The sequence below is a fragment of the Equus caballus genome, chromosome 29 (assembly GCF_041296265.1).
Source record: "Equus caballus isolate H_3958 breed thoroughbred chromosome 29, TB-T2T, whole genome shotgun sequence".
Classification (NCBI taxonomy): Eukaryota; Metazoa; Chordata; class Mammalia; order Perissodactyla; family Equidae; genus Equus; species Equus caballus.
The window spans coordinates 14245521-14269653 of record NC_091712.1 but is presented as its reverse complement, the minus strand read 5'-3'; the positions used below and the strand labels follow the sequence as shown (position 1 = coordinate 14269653).

Genomic DNA, 24133 nt, shown 5'->3' with positions numbered 1-24133 from the left:
AGAGGACCACAGAAGATTTTTTCTTTCCAGCTCTGTTATCTCCAAATTAAATGATTGTCTGCCAGTTCTCTCCTTGAACAGCTATAGCAAAAATTTGTTTTACCAGGAGCAGCATCAATTCTAAATTTCCTGGAATTTTTTTGGGAAGAGGGAGCAGGAGTGGCTAATTCAAGCAAAGGCATCTTTCTTTCTCTCTCTGAAGTATTGTTTCACTCAAAATAAGTGATATAATTGGTTGAGAGAAATTTATTTTCAGAAGAGAAAAGGAGCAGCCGTCTCCAGCTCTGCTCCAGGGTGTCGAGGATGGCATGGGCAGAGGCTTGGAGAGACTGACATCAGAAATTGGTGAGAACCAGCCAACAAACCATATTGTTTCGTCGTTAATGGCTCCACTTATGTTCTTTCCTTCCATCACCCTGCTTAATTCTTGTTCTTGTTTTCTAGTTACGGAGAAAAACAAAAATAAAGAATTAGTCTTTTACTTTGATGCAGACAGAGAAATGAAAGCAGAAGTCAAATTTACCCAGTGTACTAGGCACAGAAAGAAACTACATTAAGAAGGCTGTGTTTCTCCCCCAGGGACTGTTAGCCTTTCTGCTGCAACCAGGAGTAATCAAGCTTCTGACCCAAATCCAGGTTGGGAGCTGTGGTACTGTGGAGCCGGCTGCCTTGAGGGGGGGTGAATCCGTCTGTGCCAGGATGATCCCCTGGAGTGCCAGTGAGCTCGCTGTGGAGTGCCCAGGTCACAAAAGTGACGGCTTCAGTGCCGTCGCTGCCATTGTCTCAGATTCTCCGCCCAGAGAGTTTGCCATGCTGAGACGGGCATGGGTGCCGGCTGTGGTGACAACGGGCTGCCACACTGCAGCTGCTGTCTTGGGTGGGGCGATGGCCTGCAGGGTGGCTGGGCAACACGCCCCAAGAAGTTCGAGTCACTGTGAAGTAACTGCAGGCAGCTGGGAAAGAACAGCTGTGTACAGAAAAGGCCGGTGTCCTGCTGTCCGGAGGCCGGGCCAGAGTGACGAGAGCGTGAGGAACAGAAAAATGGGATTCTGAAGTTAAAAAAGAAAAGGTCTTAATTCAAACCGATGTACAGATGATTCCCGGGAAAGAAAGACATAGTGCAGGGAACACTTCAAAGAACTCACATTAAAATAAAGTTAAAATTAAAGTAACTAAAATGTGTAAATAGAAATAATCTGCCTCTGTGTAAAAAAGTTATCTATGATTCTTATACACAACTTGGATGATACGCAAAAGCAAAGGAAGACACAAAATCAACCTTGTCGTGTCACCCTAGAAGGAAGAAACTATAGATGCATGAGAAGCACTGACTTTCCAGAACAGCGTCAAGGCCCAGAACAAGCTGAGGCTTACAGAGATGCTGAAGACGAAGCGGAACAGTCCAGGTGAGTCTTACATCTTGAGCAGGAGCAAGGAAGAAGCATGCCACCAAGTGGAAGGTGACATAAAACAAACCGCTTGGTTCTCTCCGACATGCATCCCTACTCCAGTCACATACCAACCTGGCAGTTTGAAACCCCAGAGAGAAGGACAATTACTAAGAGAGATTTAAAAAAAAATCGTTGTAGCCTAGAGGCCAGGGGAACTAGCACGTGTGATCACAGCAGCCTTGTAGATGATTTTTGAGAAACTGTCAGTACTGGGAAAGAAATGTTACAAGATGAGGCAAATCATCTCTTGATTTTCCCAAGAGGGAGGAAAATGGCTTCTGTGCCCTATGGACTGGTGAGCTTGACTTTGCTTCCAGGAAGAATGCTAGAAAGGCTGATTAAACAGATAGTTTATGGATATTTAGGACTAAAGAAGAGCTCGCTAGGAGCAGGCTTAAGTTCCAACAGAAGGAATCGGCACAAGCATCTCATACTCACCTTTGAGAGAGCTGCTGGGCAGGACAGAGATGTGCTCCAGAGCTCTGGTGCTCAGCTCAGCTGCACCCCAGTCCCCCGCAAAGGCTTGTTTCTGACATCAGAGGTCTGGGGAGGCCCCAAGAATTTGCATTTCTGGAGTTCCAGGTGACACTGATGCTGCTGGTGTAGAGAACAGCGGCTTGTATATTTGCTGTTGCTGGATTTGGGGAAGACTCGTAGCTTTTGGAGAACAGAGAGAAACATGTTGATTGGAAGTACTAATGGTGGTGGCTGGAGGGTGGGGCCTCTAACTGATTAAGCAGCTGTATGCAACTTTGTTGTCACCATTTTAACCTGAACAGATTTTTTAGTGTTTGGTCAGGATATTCGGAGTTGACCCTCACCTGTTAAGTAATTTCATCTGAAACTAAGATAAAGTGGTTTCTCAATTTGAAGCACAAAAAATTGGGAGGGGTAGCTAATACTGGTGAATGGCTGAGTGAGGGTTTACATGATCTTGGTGCCTTGGAATTTGGACGCGTAAATCAAGGTGCTGTTTAGCAGTGATACATGGAAGGTGTCTGCTGTTAGCTTTGTGAAGACGGCAGGCTGAAGGTCTCTTCCAGGATCAGGGCTCGGGGATTTGGGTTGACCGCGGGATTGTTTGCCCCTGTTTCCCCCTCATGCTAACCTGGGAAAGAAAAGAAAAGGCCAAGATAAGTTTTATGTTCTACTACGGGATTTCTCCCATGGTCAGGCCATATCTAGAGTATTTTGTGTACCACATTTTAAGATTTTGACAAAAATGAGAGTATGTTGTGAAGGAAGAGGCCAAGATGTTTGAAGGGGTGTTGATAGACTAGAGGTTACCTAGGATGGTTGGAGGAACGTGGCATACTTCACCTTGACACTGTTTGAGACGTCACATTCTACTTCTCTACAAGCGTGAGGGTGTTAGGTGTGTTTATGTAATATCTGTGCGTGAAAGTGGGTTCAACGCTGAAAACAGTGGGGTGTAAATTTTGCATGAGTATTAAGGAACACTTTATAATATGCAGTGTAGCTTAAAAAGGAGTGAGCTCTCCTTGCATGTGGTGTGTTCGAGCTGGACCTGATGACTGTCTCTCTGGAATGATCTAAAACCTCTTGGATGGCTTTGCTGTGGTAACACCACCAGCTTCTCACTGGCTTACAAGCACAGACTTTTATTTCCAGCGCACATCACATGAGGGCTGCAGGTGAGCTGTGCCTCTGCAGGGCTCTGCTTGGCTCAGGTGTCTTCTTTCAGGACCCAGCCTGAAGGAGCAGCTCCTGTCTGGGATGGGCTGTTCTCAGGGGAGAGGGCAGGAGTATAGAGAATCTGAGCCAAACCATGCAGTTGTAGTCACAGCTCTGCAGGGACGAGGAAGATATCACGTTTGCCTCCATCCCATAGGCCAAGGGTGCCACATGGCCAAAGTCAGTGAGTTGGAGAAGGGAACTCACCCTGGATACGAGAGTGCAGCCTGTGACAGGGAGTGGGAGTTATAACCCTGTTACAGGGAGGGAGCAGATGGTTGGAAACAATAATCCAATCTACCACAGACTGAGATTCAGCTACCTTAACGTTTATTGATTGCCTACAAAAAATCGGGCATTGTGCTAAGGCATGGAGGATTTGGAGATCAATACAAGTAGTCCCTGGAGCTCAGTCTAGAAGGGTAGAAGGAGTTACAATCAAATAAATTACTGTGCCACTTGATAAATATAAAAATAGCTGTATGTCCCAAGTACAGAGGTAGCAGAGATGAGGGAGGGAGTGACTCTGGGGTGGGTGGGTCGGGGGAGGATGTGAGAGAAGTATTCCTAGAGGGCCATCTAGCCTGGGTTTTGAAGACTGAATTAAGAATTTACTAGGTGAGTAAGAGGATGGGGGTCGGGTTGTGGGTTGGGAACAGCATAAGTGGAATCAGAGGCGTAAAACAGCAGGCTGCTTCATGGTAGTGAAGACTGGTTCACCGCTGCATCTTCTGTATGGAAAACAGTGCCTATGGAATGATCTGTTAAGCCTTTTTGGTGTTGTGTTTGAGGGGTACGAAGGTAGGAGCAAGAGAGGCAGACCCCAAGAAGTGATCTTCATGTCATTTTTCATGGGATTCTTGGGGGTTGAATCACTGAATTCACATGTGAATCCACTGGTGACTCAGTGGATATTGATGCTGAAATCATCAAGGTTAGGAATATGGGAGAAAAAAGAGCAGAAGTAAGATTGAGAAGGAAGGTGATTAATTTTTGGTTATGTTTTAGAATTTGAGGTAACTGAGACGTCAGATGAAGATGTTCAGTAAGCCATCGTATATATGTGGTTCTCCTCTAAAAAGGTATATTTGAGCTTCGTTAGCATGTAAGTGATAGTTATACAATATATGAAATTGCCCAGTGAGACGGTGTAAAGTTTGAAAAGTGCCCAGGACGGAAGCTGTAGGACCCGTAGTGTGTGACACGGGCAGGGGAGGATGCTGTTGGAAGGACATGTAGAGGGAACGTTCTCACAGGTGGGAGGAGAACCGGGGAAGGTGATGTCCTGTCTGGAGGACAGTGTTAAGAAGGGAGGCAGTGGCCGGCAGGCTCAGGGCTGAGCTGAGACTGGCCACTGGAGCTGCAGCAGTTTAGTACGGAGAAGAGCTCCAGTGGGCTCAAATGGGAGGAGCTGGAGACTGGGAGGGCCTTTTCAGAGCTGGCCCGAGAAGTGAAGGGCAGAGAGAGGGAGTTACGATGGCAGCAGCACCTGGTCCTCTCTCCCTCTTTGTAGAGGAGATGCACAGCCAGTGGGTGTTGAACTTTTCAAGTTCCCTTCTGTTGTTAAGATTCTGTCAGAGTGGAGTTGCAGATATTGGTATTTTAGCTCAAGGATTTCTAGCCTTTTTAACATGTCTCTTCTGTGTTAGTTTTCTGTTGCTTTATGACAAGTTACTACACATTTATCAGCTTAAAATGATACATGTTTATAAAAACAATTTAAGTAAATTTAATAATAAATTTAATGGTGAATTAAATAAATTTGTCACACCAGTTTCTGTGGGTCCTGAATCTGGGCATGACCTACCTGGGTGCTCTGCTCAGTCTCTCACAAGACACGAGCGCGGTGATCGCTGTGCGGGGGTCTCACGCGAGGGCTTGGCTGGGGAAGGATCGGCTTCCACGTTTGCTCACAGAACCTGCATGTTGGAAGGGTTCAGTCTTTGCAGGTTGTTGGACTGAGGGCCTCAGTTCCTTGCTGGCTGTTGGCTGGAGGCCGCCCTCGGTTCCTGGCTATGTGGTCTTCTCCACCATGGTACTTCATCAAGCTCAGCAAGAGAGAGTGAGTCTGCTGGCAAGATGGAAGTCACTGTCTTGTGCAAGTCTTACCATAGAAGTGACATCACCTTTGCTATATTCTGTTGCTTAGAAGCAAATCACAGGCCCCACTCACACACAAGAAAGGGGATTATCCAAGGGAGTGAATGTCAAGAGGTGGAATCATTGGGTGGGGGAGAATCTTAGAGACCGCCTGGCACAGAATAAAACTCCATGGTACCTCTCTGAATCCTGAGACTTGGGCAGGATCATGACAAGTTGATGTCATGGTAGCAGGGAGTGACCATTTCACTGCCAGCAAAGATTTCCACAGTGATGGTGAGGTGTGGTCTGACTTTGAAGTGGTAGCTCGAGGCTTTCCATACGTACGAGGGGTGTAGGTACACGGTGGCAGTCTCATTGGAAGGGGGTACACAGCAAGCACAGCGTATTGGGGGTAGTTTCGGAGGTAGAGCTAAAGTCTCCAGCAACGCCTTGAGACGGACACTGCTCTGAAGGGTGCAAAGATTTTGTCCAGCCAAGAAGGGACGCGGAGCCAGGATTAAGCTGGTCGTTCCAGGCGGAGGGAAGAGCAGGAGCAGAGGCACTGGAACTCAGCAAGGCATGACGTGTTTGGGGAGCAGGTTAGCAGTTTCATGAGGCTGGATCTTTTTTTTTTCCCCTTTGTCTCCCCAAAGCCCCCCAGTACATAGTTGTATACTCTTCGTTGTGCGTCCCTCCAGTTGTGGCGTGTGGGACGCTGCCTCAACATGGCCTGACGAGCAGTGCCATGTCCGTGCCCAGGATTCGAACCAACGAAACACTGGGCTGCGTGCAGTGGAGCGCGCGAACTTAACCACTCGGCCACGGGGCCAGCCCCGAGGCTGGATCTTAAGGTGTATAGGAGGCCCTGAGGGAGAGTGCAGCTGGAAGGGCAGGTTGTATGCCTTCAAGGGCAATGGAGCTTGGTCCTGTAGGCAGGTGGGGCTTCAACCCAGGAGAACGATGCGATTGGATTTGTGTGTCAGACAAGTTGTCTCAGGCTGCTGTGAAGAGGATGGCTGAGAGATGAGAAGGTGTTTTGCCATGCAGGTCTCATTTGGTGTTGGCAGGAGACAGGAAAGGGTGCTAGCACTTTCAGGAGCTGCGGTCTGCCAGTGTCTGTTCTGAGCAGCCTGGGCAGGGGCTCAGATGTGAGGAAGGAGGGACTGTGGAGCCTTGGCAGGAGTCAGGACTGCCCACTTCCACATAGCTTTGCAGGCCAGCTCTCTCCTGTCGTCCTTTCAGATGTGGGAGCTCATTCTCTCAGTGGGCCAGGCAAGTGATGTTGCCAGCTCTGACTAAATAGCTGATGAGAAATAATTTTTCTGTATAAAAACCATGATTTTTAAAGAGACGTCTTTTCTTGATGTAGTGTTGGCATATTGGATGTCAAGAAGAAATAGTTGCTTTTTTTCTTCCATTTTTCTGTAAAGAAGAACTTTACGTATCATTTTAGCACTCGATTTTCAAAAGGAGGAGAAATTGGCATCTGTGGCAGGTAATGACAGTGGTGAACACTGTATACTGCTCAGTCTGTGACGTGCCTGGGAAGCCCACGGTAGTTGGGGGTGTGTGTGTGTGAGGCTTTGGGTGGGTGTTACCTCCGTCCTTGGCCACCTGCTGTTTAAGCTGATGAAGCTGACACTTGTGGGTTTCTGCAGACGTGGCATTCAGTGAGGTACACAGCGCTCTGTTTAGTTCCTATCCTGTTCAGGGTTAACTCAGAACGTTTATTTCCCAGTGGTGTTGAGAATTGCTCTGGAAGCCCTGTGAATCTCTTCAAGTCCTTCATTGTCCATAAGAATGGGAATCCTTTTGATTTGAGAAGAAATTGGAACCTTATTTTGGGAAGTGTCATAAAACAAGTTGTGAATTTGGGAAAGCATCCCGCCACGTAGTTACTGAATTACTGCCTGAATTTCCAAGTTGGCCTGTGTTAGACTCGCCTGGGAAAATGGTGGTGAAGAGCACCACAGAGCAACAGCAAGATTCCCTGTTGCCTCCGGGCTTTTTTATTACGTAAAACTTTGTGGTGGTGATTTATTTGATTGTTATTGTCCTGTTCCACACATAAAGAATGTTTGACAGATGGGTTGGAATGGAGCCCAGTTGGAAGGAGGGCTCTGAACCAGCTGCGTATATGGCCTTGTTGCCCTGGAAATCACTCTAGCCATGACTACGGGTGGCCTCTGGGAGCAAAATACACTCGTGCAGACAGGTGGCAATGGGACCAAACTCTAGCCTAGAGGAAACTGGGGAAGGAAGAGACCAGTGTAAGCACAACGTGAAGGAAATTCAAGTCCAGGAGCAAGTTCTTCTACCTCTTATGTTAGAATCATTGATACTAGCTTTCACAACTCATCAACCTTTAAGTCTCAGGGTTTAATACAGCAAAAGTTTATTGTTTAAAGTCGTATGCAGACTAGGTGACCCTTCTCCATCTTCTCTAGGGTAACTTCAGCAGGATGAGAGAGATGGAGTAAGTATACTTAACTGCCTCACTTTGGAAGTGAGAAACATCACTTCTCCTTAATCGGTTGGCCTGAACCAGTCACATGGCCCTAGCTAATTGCAAAGAGGGCTGGGAATTGTAGGGAAGTGTGTGGAACGCCAGTCTTTGCCACACCTCCTGCATTGCTTTGACCTCTCATGGCAGCTTTCTGTCGAAGAGGTAGGTTAGAATTGCTCATTTTTGTGGATTATAATAGAGGTGTCCTCATTCTGCAGTCCCTTTCAAGGGGCAGGAGAAAGAGCTTACCCCATAGGGAGCAGAGCATAGTGGCTCAGAGTGTGGCCTCTGGTGTCTGCATTCTTGATCCACCACCTACTGTGTGACTGTGGGCAAATTATTTAACTTCTCTGCCTCAGTTTATTCATTAGTAAAATGGGATCACTGATAGGACAGTTGTAAATCTGAAAAATACTGCCTGGTACACAGTCAGTAGTCATCATCATCATTGTCATGGTCATCCTTTAATAGTAGTCCACTTTTCACCCTGTGCTAGCAAGATCACTGGCCCTTTGTATGTGTGTGGGTATGTCAAGAACTAATAAATATCCTCATGTCTATTTATAGTTTTATCTCTAGGGGAAAGATGGGTGATGGTCAGTTTCAGTTAAAATGTTTGAGCCTGTTCTTTGTCTTCATGAAGGGGAAGGTTACAGCCCGGTTCCTCAGGGTGCATTTGTAAACCCTGGATGCTTTGTAGAGCCTTTGGTCGTGCACAGTTTTCATCCTCTGGTGTTTGCCTTCTCTGGCTTCTCTTAGGCATTTGAAGGAATCAGATCTGCATCTTTTAATTGCACTCATTTATTTTAACTTCCGTGCTCCAGTAATAATGAACAAGGCAGCTATCAGAGCTGACTTCGCTATGCTCCAGAGAATTGTAAGAGGTTTTACTGCGTGCTTCAGGGGTCCCTCAGCATGTCTCTGGGTTGACAGGGCTGGAGGGTGAAGAGGAGCTGCCGGGGACAGTTGGCCTTTCCGACAGTCTGCCCTCTTTTCTCATCGTTTCCACAGAGCCTTCCGTGGGATGCTGTGTGATGCTCAGCTGATACCGTTTGCAGTGGCTTTAAAAAAGCTCAACACCCTGGCGTTTTGGAGTGTGACTGCTTTAGGAAAAGTCATCAGTAAAGCTTGAGGCTGAGGCTGTTAAGTGTAAAATGGGTTTTGTGCCTCAAGGTAGAAGCGGAATCATTTAGCTTCGATTTTAGTGACGGGCTGAGAGGGTGTGTAGCAGAGCTGAGTGCTCTCCTGCATGTCAGGGCTTGTGGACCTCAGTGGCTGGGAGCAGGGAAGTAGGGAGCTGTCCTCTGTGGCCTGGCTGCACTGTCTGCTGAACTTGTGCCACACCTGACGCGCACCTGTGTCTGCCTCCAGCTGGGGCTGGAGGAACGGAAGGGCCTGGAAACCCTCTGTGCTTGATCACTGCGTCTTCTGAAAGAAACGTGTGCTGCGAAGCTCTTTCTGCCTAGGAGGGAGAAACTGCAGAGAACAAGGCAGAAACATGCCCTCATTTGAGCCTGCAGAAGAATTGGTTTTCAGCGAGTTTTCATCTGTCAAGTGCTGAGAGCCAGCCATCTGCTACGAGCAGAATTATCTGTAAGGTACCTCTTGTCTGCAGGGCATTCACCATGCCCTCCAGTGTGGTGTGGTCATGGTGCTACGTAAAAATGATAACAAATGGGGTAAGTAATAACTGAGAATATTCCATTTGAGCTCAGAGTAGAGAGTGTGCAAGAGTACGAGGCATATGAGGACTGTGGAAGGTAGAGACAAGCGTAGCACAGTGGTCCCAGTGCAGCTCTGGGACCAGCTGATGAGAATCTTGGCCCCACTGCTTACTCAGGTGAGATCAAACAGGCGATTTATTTCATTATGCTCAGTGTCCTCCCTGGAACAGGGGTAATAATAGTATTTATGTCATAAAGTAGTTGTGAGTTAACGCATGTGAAGTACTTGGGAGACTGTCTTGACATATTGTGAGTGCTCAGTTGTGTTACTACCATTATTTGGGAATTCTTAAAGAAAAGTTAATAAAAAAGTGGTTGAGGTTAATTGTGAAACACCTCTAGTATGATATGATGCTAAGGAATTTGGACTTGATCCTGTAATCTTTGAAAATTTTAAACCAAAGAATGACATGAAGAAAGTGCTTTAGAGACGCTGGGACATTGGCGAGTAGTAAGGACAGGTCTGGGTGAGGGGACAGCAGGAAGACCGACTGGGAACCTGTTGGCATCATTAGTACAGGTGTGCACCAGGTGGTGGCATTGGGAACATAAAAGAAGAAGAGCTGGGCTCCGTTGGACCTTTCCCTTTCTCCACAGTGTGGGGGGCATTCAAGGTGCTAGATTACAGGCTGAGAGAGTGGCTGGGGGGATCGTTTGGAGACTATCCAAAACAAGACCTCTGTAGACACACCACTACTTTCAGTTTCATCCTTGCTCTTACAAATTGATCTGAAGTGCCTTCTGTCATAAAACACTTAAAAAATATATATATTAAATATATATATTTAATATATATGTAAAATAGGTTTTAACACCTTCTGATCATTGATACAGCATTGTGACTGTCTTCACTCTGCTAAAATTAGGAAACAGGTTGACTACTAATTCCTAGATAAACTTTCTAGTTAAAAAAGAGAGAAATATGTGTATTTTATTAGGCACATGTCGAATTTGGTCCTGCAAATGATTTCTTCCTTATCCAATTTCATTTTTCTCTACATGGAAAGTGTTGGTGACTCCTGTTCTTAATTTTCTGTTGTGCTTAATTGGGATCCTATGCCTATCTGTCTCTCTTTTACAGATAAAATAGTGGAAGTATCATCACGTATATAAATTTTCATTTAAACCACTCTTCTCTCTAGAGAAACCCACATAAGGCTTTATCTTTTGTTTGTATGTAGGGATGTATGTGACACTGCTGAGTGGTTCTTGTCCTTGCGAGAAGAGAGCTTGGTAAAGTTCTGGAATCATTTGCCTTGTCTGCAGCAGAGGCTAGTTGTGGAATCTGGTCCGAGTGCCCCTAGTGGTCAGCACGGAGCTAGCTTGAGGAACGAGCCCCTCTGGATGTTCTGTGACTTTTTCACTGGTCTCCTCCTGTTTCTCGTGACGGTGTGAACCTGCTGTGGTGATGTGTCTGTGCCTCTGACTTGGCACAGGTAGCTTTCTGGTGACTTTACAACTACTCATCTTGCATATCTTCAATTTGAGCTCCAAAAAAGATGAAAATGGCCAGAGTGCGACTTGCATGATGTAAAACCCACACCTGCGATGGGGATTTTGCGGAGTGGAATGTGGGATCCGGGATCACCTTATCCAGGCCCTGAGAATTGAGTCATGAGGAAATCACTGTCTTACTTACCCCCAAATCTCATTTGAAAATAAAAACAAAGTCTCACCTAAAAATAGGAACTGAATGTTAAGTAAACTTAAAAAGAAAATTTAGCTCTCAAGTTGCAAAAACAGCTGCTTTCTTTGGGCAATTTTGCTTGTTGAACTTAAGCTGAATGTGAATGGAGAATATTTCTTAACTACTAGTTTGGAGTCCAGATGGAAATGAGTCTCAATTCTCATTTCAGAATCTTATTTGAGGGGCCGGCCCCGTGGCCGAGTGGTCAAGTTTGCACACTCCACTTTGGCACCTGGGGTTTCTTTGATTTGGATCCTGGGCATGGACCTAGCACCATTCATCAGGCGATGCTGAGGCGGCGTCTCACATAGGACAACCAGAAGGACCCACAACTAAAATATACAGCTGTGTACTGGGGGGGCTTTGAGGAGAAGGAGGGAAAATAAAATCTAAAAAAAGAAAAAGAGCCACCTCCAAAATCTTATTTGAACTCTCTCTTGTGTGACTGAGGTGACAATTGTGTCATTGTTTACTAATTCAGAATCGCAGCATTTTAAGCCAAATTGGAACACTTCATAGTCAAACGTAAATTTGCGTATTTCCACTTTTTTCTTGCTATCACTGCCAGCTGAGTTGCCAGGCCTGCGTCTGACTGAAGTCGTGCTGAGCGCCCTTGTCCATGCCTGCTCTGCCTTGGGGCTGGATCTTGGGTGTAGAATGAAGTTCAGAGGACCCGGCTGACACATCCCGGGCTGCGGCCGTGCAGGATTCAACAGGCTGCCTCTGGAGAAACCCACTCGCGTGCTTTTCTAAGGCCAGTGTGAAAGGAGAGGACTTCTTTAGGATGGCATTCGTGGTTTCATGGACTTTTTGTTACTTTCTTCTCTCTGGAAGTTACTGTCTTCCTGCTGTGGGACAGATTAAAGCCACAATTAATGTTTAACTCAACATGCTGCTCCCTCTTTAATCGCAGTAAATCTGAACTTTCGTCTCCATCGCTCCGCTTGTCGCAGGTTTACCGACCAGCACCTTCCAGTCCTCCCCAGGTGCGGCCCCTTTCCTGTATTCTTCTAGACCGTGCTGACCAGAGCTTGCTGGTCTGCCTGCGTGTTCTCAGGTCAAAGGCTCAGTCGCTGTCTCCCGCCTCCCTCGGGTATTCGGGAGAGGCAGGGGGTTTTCCTGGGGGACTCAGTTGCATGCCCTTTGGCTTTTTTCCAAACTGCCCTGCTAGTCCTGCTCCCGAGTTCTCTTAGCCAGCCTCGAGTGAGTCTGGGATGAACTTTTCCTCTAGTTATGGGCAGCCCCGCCCCATCTTCCTCATTCTCATTCGGGATGCCAGTTCTTACAGCTCATCCTTTTTGTTACTTTTGTTACTTTTTGTTCTTTTCTTTCCTTGCTCATATAGTAGCCTGTTAGGTTTGATTCAGGTGGTTCTGTGTTCCCCTCAGATGCTTTTCTTAGTAATAGCAAACACGAATGCTTTAATTCCTGTAGGCCAGCTATTGTTCTCTATCTTGGGTGAATTTTACCTCAGTCCCCCTAACAGCCTGGTGGGGTGTGTGTCCTCATAGCATCTCCGTTTTGCAGATGGGGAAGCAGAAGTCCAGGGAGGGGAGGGCACCGCCTCAGGTCCTCAGGTTGCTGAGGAGGGGAACCAGGATTTGAACTTAGACAGCCTGGCTCCGGAGCCCGGCCTCTTGAACACTTCTCTACATCGCTTGGTAGTTCTTGGTACCTCTGCTCTCTGGAATCTTCTTTCCATCTGGCCTAGTGGCCCCCAGGATGGGTTAACTCACGCGTATGGTATTCAGTCACGATTTTATACAGGTAGTTGTGGTGTTTTGGAAAAAGCATTGGCCTTAGAACTAGCTCTGGGTTCCTGGCTTCAACACTTGCCTAATCATGTGACTTTGGACAGCTTCGTAACCTCTTTGATCTCAGTTTCCCCATCTAACTTAGAGGCATTTGAGAGGATTAAATGTAAGTAGCAAAGTACCTGGCACATAGTAGATGTTCAGACAATGGCAGTTATATTTATTATTTAAAAAGTTGAGAACTGTTAACCTTAGAAATATGCTATTTTATGTTTACAGTCAGTCATTTCTGGTTTATAATGGATGGGGCCAAGAAGAGAGATTTCTCTTAAGTTTCTTTCAGTTTGGGAGAAAGTAAGGTTTGTTTTTTGTCCCTTAAGAGCTAAAGGGATAGGAGAGAATTTTGCCATTCAAAACCAAATATTTTTAGCATCTAGTTAAGTGTGAAGATAGTGATTTATCTTTTGCATGTGGCTTTTTTCTGTTTACTTTATCTCTAAACAGTATTGACTGATTTACTTGTCTACCTAGAGTATAGGCCCTTAGAAACTTTTCTCTAAAAGCGCAGTAAAGCTGTATTGGCTTTCGTTTAGTTGCAGTCTTTGACACTGACTTCAGATTGTATTCGGGGGTGCTAAGTCACCCACAGTTGCTGCCTTAGTCATGGGCTGCAGCGTCGCTTGACCTGTGCGCCTGTTGTGAGCGTGTCTGCTGTGCTCAGTGCCCGCCCTGCCTTGTCCCTTGAAAAGACACCGGGCTCCTCAGGCGCTGTTTCGTCCGTGTGCTGTTTGCCTCTGGTTCAGCCAGCTTTCTGTGGGAAGTCTTCTTCCATTTATTTCCGTTTTCTGCTGAAAGAGGCTTTTTTGCAGGGAGGGGGCATGTGCATTGAGGGTGTTTGTTATAAGCAGCAGGTTATCTTGGTACACTGTAAGCCAACGCTGTATTACAGAATTTTTCCCGAGTTTGTTGAGTGAAGGCAGATGTCTGTCTGGTTTTGATGGCTGAGTCCTTTTGGAGAGCCATGTGGGGAAACCTTTTGTCCCGAAGGCCAAGAGGGACTATGGCCTGCCTCAGTTCCTGGGCTGCTGGCCAGAGACAGATTAGGTACATGATTAGAAATAGCAGGGCTCTTTCATAGACACAGTCCTTTGAAAATTCTTGAATTTGCTTTTCCTGAACTCTCGTAAGGCTGCACTTACCCAGGCTCACCTAACAGGAATCACAGAACATCAGGGCTGGAGAAGAGCCCTTCAGATGGCGTCTGAGTTGGCCTTTCAGTGTGGAAATGAGGAAATCGAGGCGGGGGTGGTACTTGCCATGCCAGGAATGAGGTGGCGGAGCAGAGAGGGCGGGAGCCGGGCTCTGCACCAGGCTGTCTGGCCGTCCTTCCCATCGCGGCTCTGCTGCGGGAAGGGCCCGGGGACTTGAGGAAGTGGCCTCGTCTCCTCAGCTGCCTGAGGTGGGTAGTAATCATACCTCCTGCAGAGTAGTGGTGAGGATCGGCTGAGTGAGTACAGAGCATCGGGAACAGCACCCAGCCAGCCTCGGGCTCCCAGATGTTAGTCAGTCCGTGTGAATTGCAGGCAATAATCCCTGCATTTCTGCTGTGCTTTGTGGCTTATTCTCACTCGTTGTCTCCTCTGATGCTCAGATGCACCTCAGGGAGGTGTGTCTGATTCCTGAGTGCCGGCCTGGGTCATCCAGCTCACGGGTGACATGACTAGAGGCCGGTCTGTCAGCTTTCAGGAGTTCAGCTGAGCGCGAAGACGTTGTCCCCAGACGTGCCTGAGCAGGCATAAAGGTGACAAAGTTCATGCTTGAACGCTTGTGCATCCCGTGATTCTAGGAAGTCCCTCTTCTGAGAACCTGTTTGCTTTTAGGGACAGTTCTCGAGAAATGGCTCATCCAGCCTTGGTGCAAATAGCCCCGTGTGCCTCGGTGACCACTGTCAGCATGCGGTCGCTGACTTTGGACAGGCATCAGCAGCAGGTGAAATACTGTTTAAAATGCTCTGAACTAGGAAGGCAGGATTGTGTGTAATACATTTTAAAAAATACTCTTAAAATTTCTCTAACAGCACGGAATATTAAAGCGTCGGTTATCTGGAAATTCTCTGATGCCGAACCAGTGGTTTCACGGACTGTAAAGCCAATATCCATCTTTCTGGAACTCTTTGTCTCAAAAGTAAAATGTTAACACCAGGCCAGAAATCTTTCTGGAAACTCTTCACCCTGGTGCAGTGTTCTACACGATCGCTTCCGCATGAGAAGCCCTCTGACAGAAGAGACTGCGGGTTTGTCCTGAGGAAGGAGCCGAATGTCCACGCCCGGGCGTCCCAGCAGCCTTTGCGGCCTGCTCTTTACCAGCAGACTGAGTTCTCCTGAGGGAAGCCCTCGTGCCTCTGGGGCTTCCTGTCTCGGCCCAGGCGGGCTGAACCGCAGTTGCAGAAACAACTTCGAAGACACACTAGCACACTCTTCCGGAGTGTATTTGTGTTTTGTGCAGAGATAAGATCCTTTTAATATTCAGGCGCTTTAAATTAGTGGTTAAATGCGACAGCCCCGATCACAAATTGATTAAGCATCGTCGAAAAGTCTGCTGCTTAAGCCGCAGCCTAGGGCGCGCTGCGCGCAGTGAATTCTGTCATTGGGACGTAGTTGGCACCAGACAGACTGAGGCAGTAAACTGTGTGAGCGAAGGCGGGTCTCAGAGAGTGGGGCCTCCACTGGCTCTTTCGGAACAGCGCGCTGGGCATGGCCCTGCCTGGGGCTGGCCCGGGCCGTGCGTCTTCACTGGCTGCCCAGTGGAGTCCCTGAGTGCCTTCACGATCGGCCAGGCCTGAGCCCACACCCGCTCAGTCTGAAGCTTTTGGGGTGGACCCAGGCATCAGTGGTTTTAACGTCCAGGTGACTCTCCTGTGCAGCCAGGATTGAGCACTGCTCCACTCAGGACGGATTAGTGAGCGTTTTGTCTTGTGTGCAGAAGAGCCCTGACGGGTGAGGAGGAGCACACAGTGTTTGAGTCACATGCCCGTCCTCCGTCCATTTGCAGAAACGAGCATACTTTCTGTCTGATACATCACACGTGGTAAGATATCAAGTATCAAAAATGGAAGGAAAGAGAACAGAAAACTGAGGTTGAAAACGTAAAATGAGACAGAAAGGAGGCTAACATAATTCCCTGAGCCCTAAGGACTTGTTGTGACCGTGGTTCTCAGTTTTGTGGCAGCCGGTGTCAAAGGGAATCTCCTTGGCTTCGCCATGAACAGTGGTTCCAGGCTTTGTTCCATTTCAGCCTGCCTGGGTACCAGGGCTGACAACGGCGTGCGCTCGGTAGAGCCCTGTGCTAGGGCTGTGGTATTTTCACACCCTGTGTGTGTGTGCGCGTGCATGCATGTAAGTGTGGTTTGGACCCCTTGTGAATCATGGGAATCAGGCACTCCTGCATCCAGTAGAACAGCTGCATTAAATACCAGCATTTACAAAGCAGGGCACCAGATGGGATGAATACGTAAAGAGGGGACAAGAGTAGATACTGTCTGCTTCCGTTTATGTGAAGTCTAGGAGAGACAAATCCGGTTTCTGATGGTAGAAGCAGATCAGGGCTTGCCTGTGGGTGGGAGTAAGGGGGGTGCCTTGACTGGGAAGGGCCACAGGGCATTTTTTGAGGTTATGAGTATAGTCTATATCTTGATTGTGAGAGTGGTCACTTGAGTATATAAATTTGTCAAAACTCATTGAAATGTACACTCAAAATGGGTACATTTAATTATATGTAAATTATTACTTCGGTAAAACTGAGTTTTAGAAAGCGGACCAGGAATCAAAGTAGACAAGGAGTAGCGGTGTGGGCAGAGGGTGCTTGCGTTGCTTTGCGCCTAGGGTTGGTACATCATAAGCAAGTTCCAGGCAAGGATGTGGTTATTTCCTCTGTGCTTAAAATACTTGCTTCGTGAGTGCATGTTGTAGTTTTCCATCCAGGCCAGCAAGGCTGCAATCAAAAAAGCTAATTTCAAAAAACTTACAGGGGCTGGCTCTGTGGCCGAGTGGTTAAGTTCGCGTGCTCCGCTGCGGTGGCCCAGGGTTCGTATCCTGGGTGCGGACATGGCACTGCTCGTCAGGCCACGTTGAGGCGGCGTCCCACATCCCACAACTAGAAGGACATGCAACTAAGATATGCAACTGTGTACAGGGGGGATTTGGGGAGATAAAGCAGAAAAAAAAAAAAAGATTGGCAACAGTTGTTAGCCCAGGTGCCAATCTTTTAAAAAAAAAAATCTTACAAAAATAAATTGTATTACTCTTTTTAGTTTCTTTTTCTTTTCTTTGATGCATATGATTGAATGTGGTTATGTCTGGCCTGAAAATTCACTCCCTGGTGGACATGGGTCTCAGAATAAATCCATTGCACTAGCTCAGTGTGTGGCGGTGGCCTGCATTTGGCATGGAAAGACTAAGCTAAAGGTGGTATTTTCTTCTATTAAAAAAAGCCAAAACAACGTAGTTCTTTTCAGGCTCCTGATGGCTAGCTGTAGTTTGGCAGAAGTTTAGTAAACTTAAGTAGAGATCCCTTGGGGAGAAGAGATGGTGGAGGCAGTGTGATAGAAAACATGGGTCTGGAGCAGCCTGACCAGCTTCCAGCTCCAGCTCTGCCACTTATCAGCTTGTACCATTGGGCAGGTTACAATCCCTTCCAACTCTCTGTTTCTGTATTTAAAAATGGGAACGATAATAGAATCTTCCTAAAAGCCTTATGGTGAAAATTAACTGAAACAGTGCATGTGAAACCTAGCACATAAGAAGTGCTCCATAGATGTTAATGAATATGTATGTGTATAAATATGATAACATACATTGGTACACTCTCTCTCTCCCTCCCTCACTCTCTCTCCATATATACGAGGAAAATTCGTTGTGACCCAGCATAAATAGGTGACAAGGAAGTTGAAATTAACTTGTAAGATTTACCAAAACTAAGATATAATGTCAGCAGGAGTCTGTCAAAGGTCTTAGTAAGACAGACTGAAATTAAGTCTCAGTTATGTCCTTCATTGAGATTTAAGGAAAAGCAACAAACCAAGTGCAGACAGTTGCCAACTGTTGAGAGGAACCTAGCACCCCAAGCTGTGTCCTGGCCCGCAGCCCTTACTTGGGCCTGGCAGCAGCTCTTGGCAACAGCCACTTAGCCAAGACATCTAAACTTCCCTTCCTTTTGATAAAATACCTGTTAATACCTAGGGAGGGAGTTGGGGGAAGGTCAGTGTTATAGTTTGGGGGAGCATAAATTGGACCACCTCTCTTCATTGACTCATTCTTTTTATATGTATGTAAATACATTCTGTCTGATTATATGTTATTCTTTTATCCATTTAATAGCTATTTATTATGTACTTAACTGTATTCCGTGCATAGGGTTAAAATATTGGACAAAAACAAATGCTGTCACTGCTCTTCTGTTGTTTGTAGTCAGGTGGGAGAGATGGGTGTTGGTCAGATGAGACCACCATGGTTAGTGTTGGAGGCATTTCGTGAGAGCCTAGAACACAGAGGAGCTGAGGTCGCTGGGCCTCAGGGAAGACTATGCTGAAGACGTGATGGCTGAGCTGAGATCTGAAGGATGGGTTAGGCATGCAGTGGTGGCGTGGGGTGTTCTGAGTAGAGGGAAAAGCATGTGACTTGCTGCCATCTGGGAACTGCAGGAAGCTAGTCTGGCCAGAAGAAGAGAGAGAGATGGGCAGGGCCAGATTAAGCAAGGCCATGTAGGCTGTACAGTCATGCGTTGCTTAACAACAGGGAAACGTTCTGAGAAATGCGTCATTAGGCAGTTTCATCCTTGTGAGAACATCTTAGGCTGTCCTTACACAAACCCAGATTGTACAGCCTTGCTTCACACTTAGGCCGTGTGGTAGGAAGCTTATGGGACCACTGTCGTATCTCTGGTCCGTTGTTGACTGAAATGTCATTCTGCAGCGCATGACTGTGTTAATACTTTTAGTATTTGTGCTGTGAGCAGTAAGAACACACTGAAGGGATTTAAGGAAGAGAGTGAGAGAAAGAGGGGAGGGCTGGAGGGAGATGCTTGTGAGACAGACATGGTCAGAATTGACTGGCTGCTGTGGGAATAGATTAGAATGATCTGTATTGGATGTGTGGCGATGAGTAGTATAGGTGAGAGGTGATGGAAGTGAAGAGAAGAGGATGTGTTGGAGAGAGATTTAAGTGGTAGCGTTGACAGGATGTGTTGGATACATGGAGTGAGGAAGCTTCTGGTTTGTGCAGCTGCGTGATGATTCCATGAGTGCAGGGAATAGTGGAGGAGAGGTCAGTGTGGGAGAGCAGGGGTGTATCTGAGTATGTCCCTGCCCCGTGGGACATCCAAATGGGCATGTGCAGTGGGCAGCTGGACAGAAGGATCTTGAGCCTCGAGGAGAGTCTGGGGCCGAGGCGTGACTCTCAGTTGTCTTTCAGAGGTGAGCCTGCCGAAGGAGAGGCTCTCAATAGACTGAGTCAGGAGGCAGCCTTCAGGGATGTGCCTTGAGCACCCCAGCATTTAGTGGCAGGGAAGAGGAGGATGAGTCTGAGGGAGGCTGGAAAGGAGTGGCTAGACAGGAAGAAAACCTGGAGGGGAGAGTGGAGTGGCGAGTGTGGACGAGCACTGCCGTCCAGAGGATTCTGCAGCCTCTGCGCTGGGCCGCACACTGTCAGTGGGGCCGCGGGAGGCGGGTTTTGGTGGCATGGTGAGAGCCAGCGTGGAGTGGGCTGAGGCCGGGGGGCGGCAAGCAGCCGGAGACAGCATGGACCACTCCTCCGTCAGAGGGTTGGGAAAGGGATCACATAGTCGGGAGCAGGAAGTGGGTTTGGGGTGGAGACAGTGGATGAATTTCTCCTCCTCTTTTTAAAAATGAGAGAGACTTAGCATGTTTAAATGTGGATGAGGGACATTAAATGTCGATGTAGGAAAGAGAAGGGTAATTTATAGCGCTAAGATTTCTGAGAAGATCAGGAGATCTTCTACACTAGAATCTGGTGTAAACGGAGGGATGAGGCCTGGCTGGGCTGTGACAACAGCTGGTGCAGTCTCTGTGTACGGGGACTCCAAGTGGCTCAGCTCTGATCTGCTTTATGGAGAGCTACTTTATGTGGCTGCGACAGTGTCTCAGGGCACAGTGTTGCTTCCGTCACTTCCACTTCCTGGGGGCAGAGGCTTCTGTCTCCCTCAGTACTTACAGACCTTGTAATAACACTAAACTATTTACATGATTGAGATAATGGGCCAAGAAAATGACACAATATTTCCTCCCTTTGACTAAGGTAGAATTTTGTAAAAATTAATATAGTGGTGATTTCATTACCATGAAAGTCAAGAAACTGTGTTGTCATCGTAAATTTATATGGAATGACTTGATCAAGTATTTTAGATTTTACACAGCAAAACAGAATAAAAAATCCCCTTGGCAGAAATTTTCTGTCAAGAAGTCCTTCTTTGTATTATCTTCCAACTAACATCTAGGAATGTTGCGGTGCTCACTATACTTAAAATAAATTATTTTTCATATGAACACAGAGCACAACCTTGTATTAATAAAAGAAAAGGGACAGAAGGAAATACTACAAAATGTTGACAAAATGGGAGGATTTGGAATTTTTATTTTTTCTATATTTTCTAAATATTCTGTTAACGAGCATATTATAAATGAAGAAAATAGGCAATGAAAGTCAGTGTACAAAATTTTGTATATTGCACACACTATTATACAGTCACACGCCACATAACTAAATATTTCAGTCACCAACGGACTGCTTATGTGATGGCAGTCCCATGAGATTAGTATCATAGAGCCTAGGTGTGCGATAGGCTGTGCCATTCAGGTTTGTGTAAATGCACTGTATGAAGTTCGCACAGCTACGAAATCGCCTAGCGATGCATTTCTCAAAACGTATCCCCGTCATTAAGTGATGCATGATTGTATTTAAAAATGCATAATAAACGGACTGGAATAAAATTTACCAGAATGTTTACAGGAGTTTTTCTGAATTTTTGGTTTTTTGGTTTCTATTTTTTGCTCAATATTTATTTTTATAATGGATAATGTGAAGTTAGATAAAAGCAAACATATGGAAAAATAGACATTTCAGAGATATGAGCGTCTTTTAAGAATCATTGGACTATAAGCTCGTGCATTTTACTGCACTGGGTAGTGAAAATGTCATGATTGTCAATTTAATTTTTAGATTCCACTTAGTATTTTGATTGCGTATGTTTGATTTATAATAGAACTTCAGAAAAATCTAAACAAACTTTTGAAATCCTGTATCAAGGCGTTTTAGGGGAGGTATTCAATATCTTATGTGAGTGTGTTCCAGATTCCAGAGAAGGAATTTTAAGATATTCTGACAGCGTGTTTAATTTCTCTTCTATGAGTCTGGCCAGTGATGTTTTCTGAAAGGAAATATTTTGGTTAGTAGAGCATGTTGTCTTATTCCTAATACATATTGAATTATGGCTTATCTTATATATTATATGGTTTAACATATATTTTTTTTAAATACCAATTTTGGAGCTGAGTTAATATGACTCTTTGTCTTAGCCAAGTACTCCTTCACTTCACAGTGATCATTTGCTACCAGCGACCTTGGCAATCAGTTGAAGATGACGAGCGGCCTCATTTGTGCATAACTGTTTCCTTGAAGAAAGTCTGAGGGGCAGGAGACAGATGTAAGTGCAGAGGGAGTCCCTTCCCCAGAGTGCACACAACTGATGAAATCTGTGCTTCTGGCCTTGACCTCTGTAGAATGTGGATCCTTATCATAAGTTGAGTGTTAGTTAGAACGTCAAGTTTGTTGTTTCTCAGCACTTTATTTAACTGATAATCCTATTTTAGATCAGTTTCCTTATGTAAAGATCACTAAGCATTAATTGGTGACATATGACAGTGAGTATCATTCGCTGAAAGTGGCATACCGAGTGGAATGTGATCTCAGCTGTTCTGGAGTGCTCACTGGGTGGGTTCTGTAGTCAGGCTCCACGCAGTCACACAGTCTGCTTGACCGTGGTGACGGTCTGTTAGAGCACGGTGACTGCTCAGATGTGTCTGGTCAAGTTTCTAGAGGCACAGTGGTGTAGTATTTGCATTTAAAAAAATTCTGATGGACTTTAAAAAAAGACAGGTATGTCTGCATTTTTGTTCAAATCTTAGCGCCTGTGACATTTAGATCATACATAAAAGAGAATGCCTGTTTGGGAAATTTCATTTTACTACCAAATCTGGTATCTGTCTTGTCAGATCTTACTTTTGGTGTCTTGAGTGGTAACGCGGATGGGAAAGCTAACCGCCTAGAGTTAGTTGCCCTGCAGAGCTGCGACTGCCCAGGGCGCACCCTCCGTGCCAGGTTCCAGACACGCCGGAGGAGGCAGGACTGACTAAACAAGAATACAGTCCTTTTCAAAACTGACTAAAGCCTCTGCTGTGACCGTGTCTCAGTTTCCATGTTCACGTTGACAGTTTAATTTTCACAGGGAGCGAGGTGTGGTTCTGCTTACTAGGGGAGCTCCCGGGAGCATTTTCCCTGCCCCGGGGCAGCAGCGTCCCGGCGAGGCAGAGTACTGTGTTTTTAACCTCAACAATTTGAGGAGCTGCAGTGTTATGTTTACTCCTAATAATAATTCCTCTGTTATTTGTTTTGCTTTGGGTTTTTTATGTGCTGTAAGCTCATAAACACTGTGTCTCTGGTCGCCTTCTACCAGAAGCACGCCGGATGCTGGCCGTCTAAGCAGCCCGGGCGGTGAGGCTGGTCTTTGATTCTGTGATGCTCTTGAAGGAAGCGTGATGAATGACCTTTACGTCTGACAAACTGACAAGGGCTGTCTTGGGGGTATTCTTGTTCAGAAAATAACTTGGAGGAAGGTGTCACTCAACCAGGCAGCAGGGGCTCCTTCTGGATCCTGTATACTTCTCAAAGGTGTGCTTGGCCAAGGGAACATCTGTTTAAATCGGGAATGTGGAGATGATCGTGTTACAGACCTGGAGCTGCACGTTGGAAATGGCCCTGGCAGGGGTTCAGGGATATGTGAATGTGTTCTCCCACATCCGTCAGTCTGTCTGTGTCTTAAGCTGACTTGCTCTGTCCCCTGAACTCTTTGTGAGCAGGATTGGGACTTAGTGGCATGTCCCCAGAGCCGACCTGCTGTCGTGCACATAGTAAGCACTCAGTAAGTGCTGGGTGAACTGAAATGCAACCGTTGAATGCAGTACAGTCCTGGCTCTCCGTGAGTTTTCATCTAGTACAGTCGTGTGCCGTATAATGACATTTCGGTCCAAGATGGGCTGCGTGTACGGTGGTGGTCCCAAAGGGTTAGTACCATGGAGCCTAGGTGTGTAGTAGGCTCCACTGTCCAGGGCTCTGTAATTGCACTCTGTATGTCCGGATGGTCACACAGTCGCCTGACGCTGTGATTCTCAGCGTCTCCGTGTCAAGCAGTGTGTGGCTGTGCTGAGGTGAGAGAAGCAGGACGAGGTGTGAGGTGGTGAGGAGCAGAGCACGGCGGGGATGAGGCCAAAGCTGCTAGGGCTTCTGTTTGCTTTGTTTTTGTTTCTCATCTTCTAGGCATGATGCCACAGGTTAATGGTTTTGAGTAAATATCAGACTGGATGTTGTGAAACAGAACTGGAGATGACAGGAGAGATGAAACAGGCAGGTTTCTCTCAAGTTATTTTGGTTAACTAAACAAGTGTCACTTGGTGGGGAAGAGCCTTGTGTTTGTTTGTTTTTGTTTTCGTTGAGAAACACCAGAGTTTAAAAGGAAGGGTCATCCTGAGCTGGGAAATTGGGGTTCTTCAGGCACCTCCCATCCTGAGCCCAGGGTTCACTGAAGTAGCGTCGGGGCCTGGAACACCCAGAACGTCTCTCCTGTTTTTCAATCAAAATAATGATAGTTAACTGTTTAACTAGTTAACTGCCCTGGAGGGAAACACAGTTCACCAGAAGCTTGCATAAAGCAGCGCTCCCTTCGCTTGGCCTTCGGGCTGGTAGATTTGGGTGTTGGTTAATGCACCCAGGACTTGCCAGCTCCTCTCCTGACTGCTGCGTTCCCAGGCCTTGCCTTCCCACAGGCCACTGCGAACAAGAGTCTCGGGCAGTTGTCCTTACTCACCACACCTTAGAGGCGGCTCTACCCGGAGCTTCTCTCCCTTGCTGAGTTCACGTTTGGTTTGGTTCTGCAGGACATTAACATGG

The 24133-nt window shown here is 46.6% G+C and overlaps 1 protein-coding gene across 16 annotated transcripts in view; it reads left to right on the top strand.

Annotated features, from left to right (window-relative positions):
• The window catches only part of CCNY (cyclin Y), a 306663-nt gene that overhangs the window by 171682 nt on the left and 110848 nt on the right, over positions 1 to 24133 (top strand). For 2 of the 16 annotated variants that reach the window (XM_070255157.1, XM_070255158.1), the window contains one exon: positions 1298 to 1406. The exons of 13 other annotated variants lie outside the window; for them this stretch is intronic. In XM_070255157.1, the coding sequence (XP_070111258.1) occupies positions 1379 to 1406 (28 nt within the window). In that variant the 5' untranslated portion in view covers positions 1298 to 1378. Of the gene's footprint in view, positions 1 to 1297; positions 1407 to 8820; positions 9414 to 24133 lie in introns of those variants that run through there. One more of the 16 variants, XM_070255156.1, reaches the window with a different exon arrangement.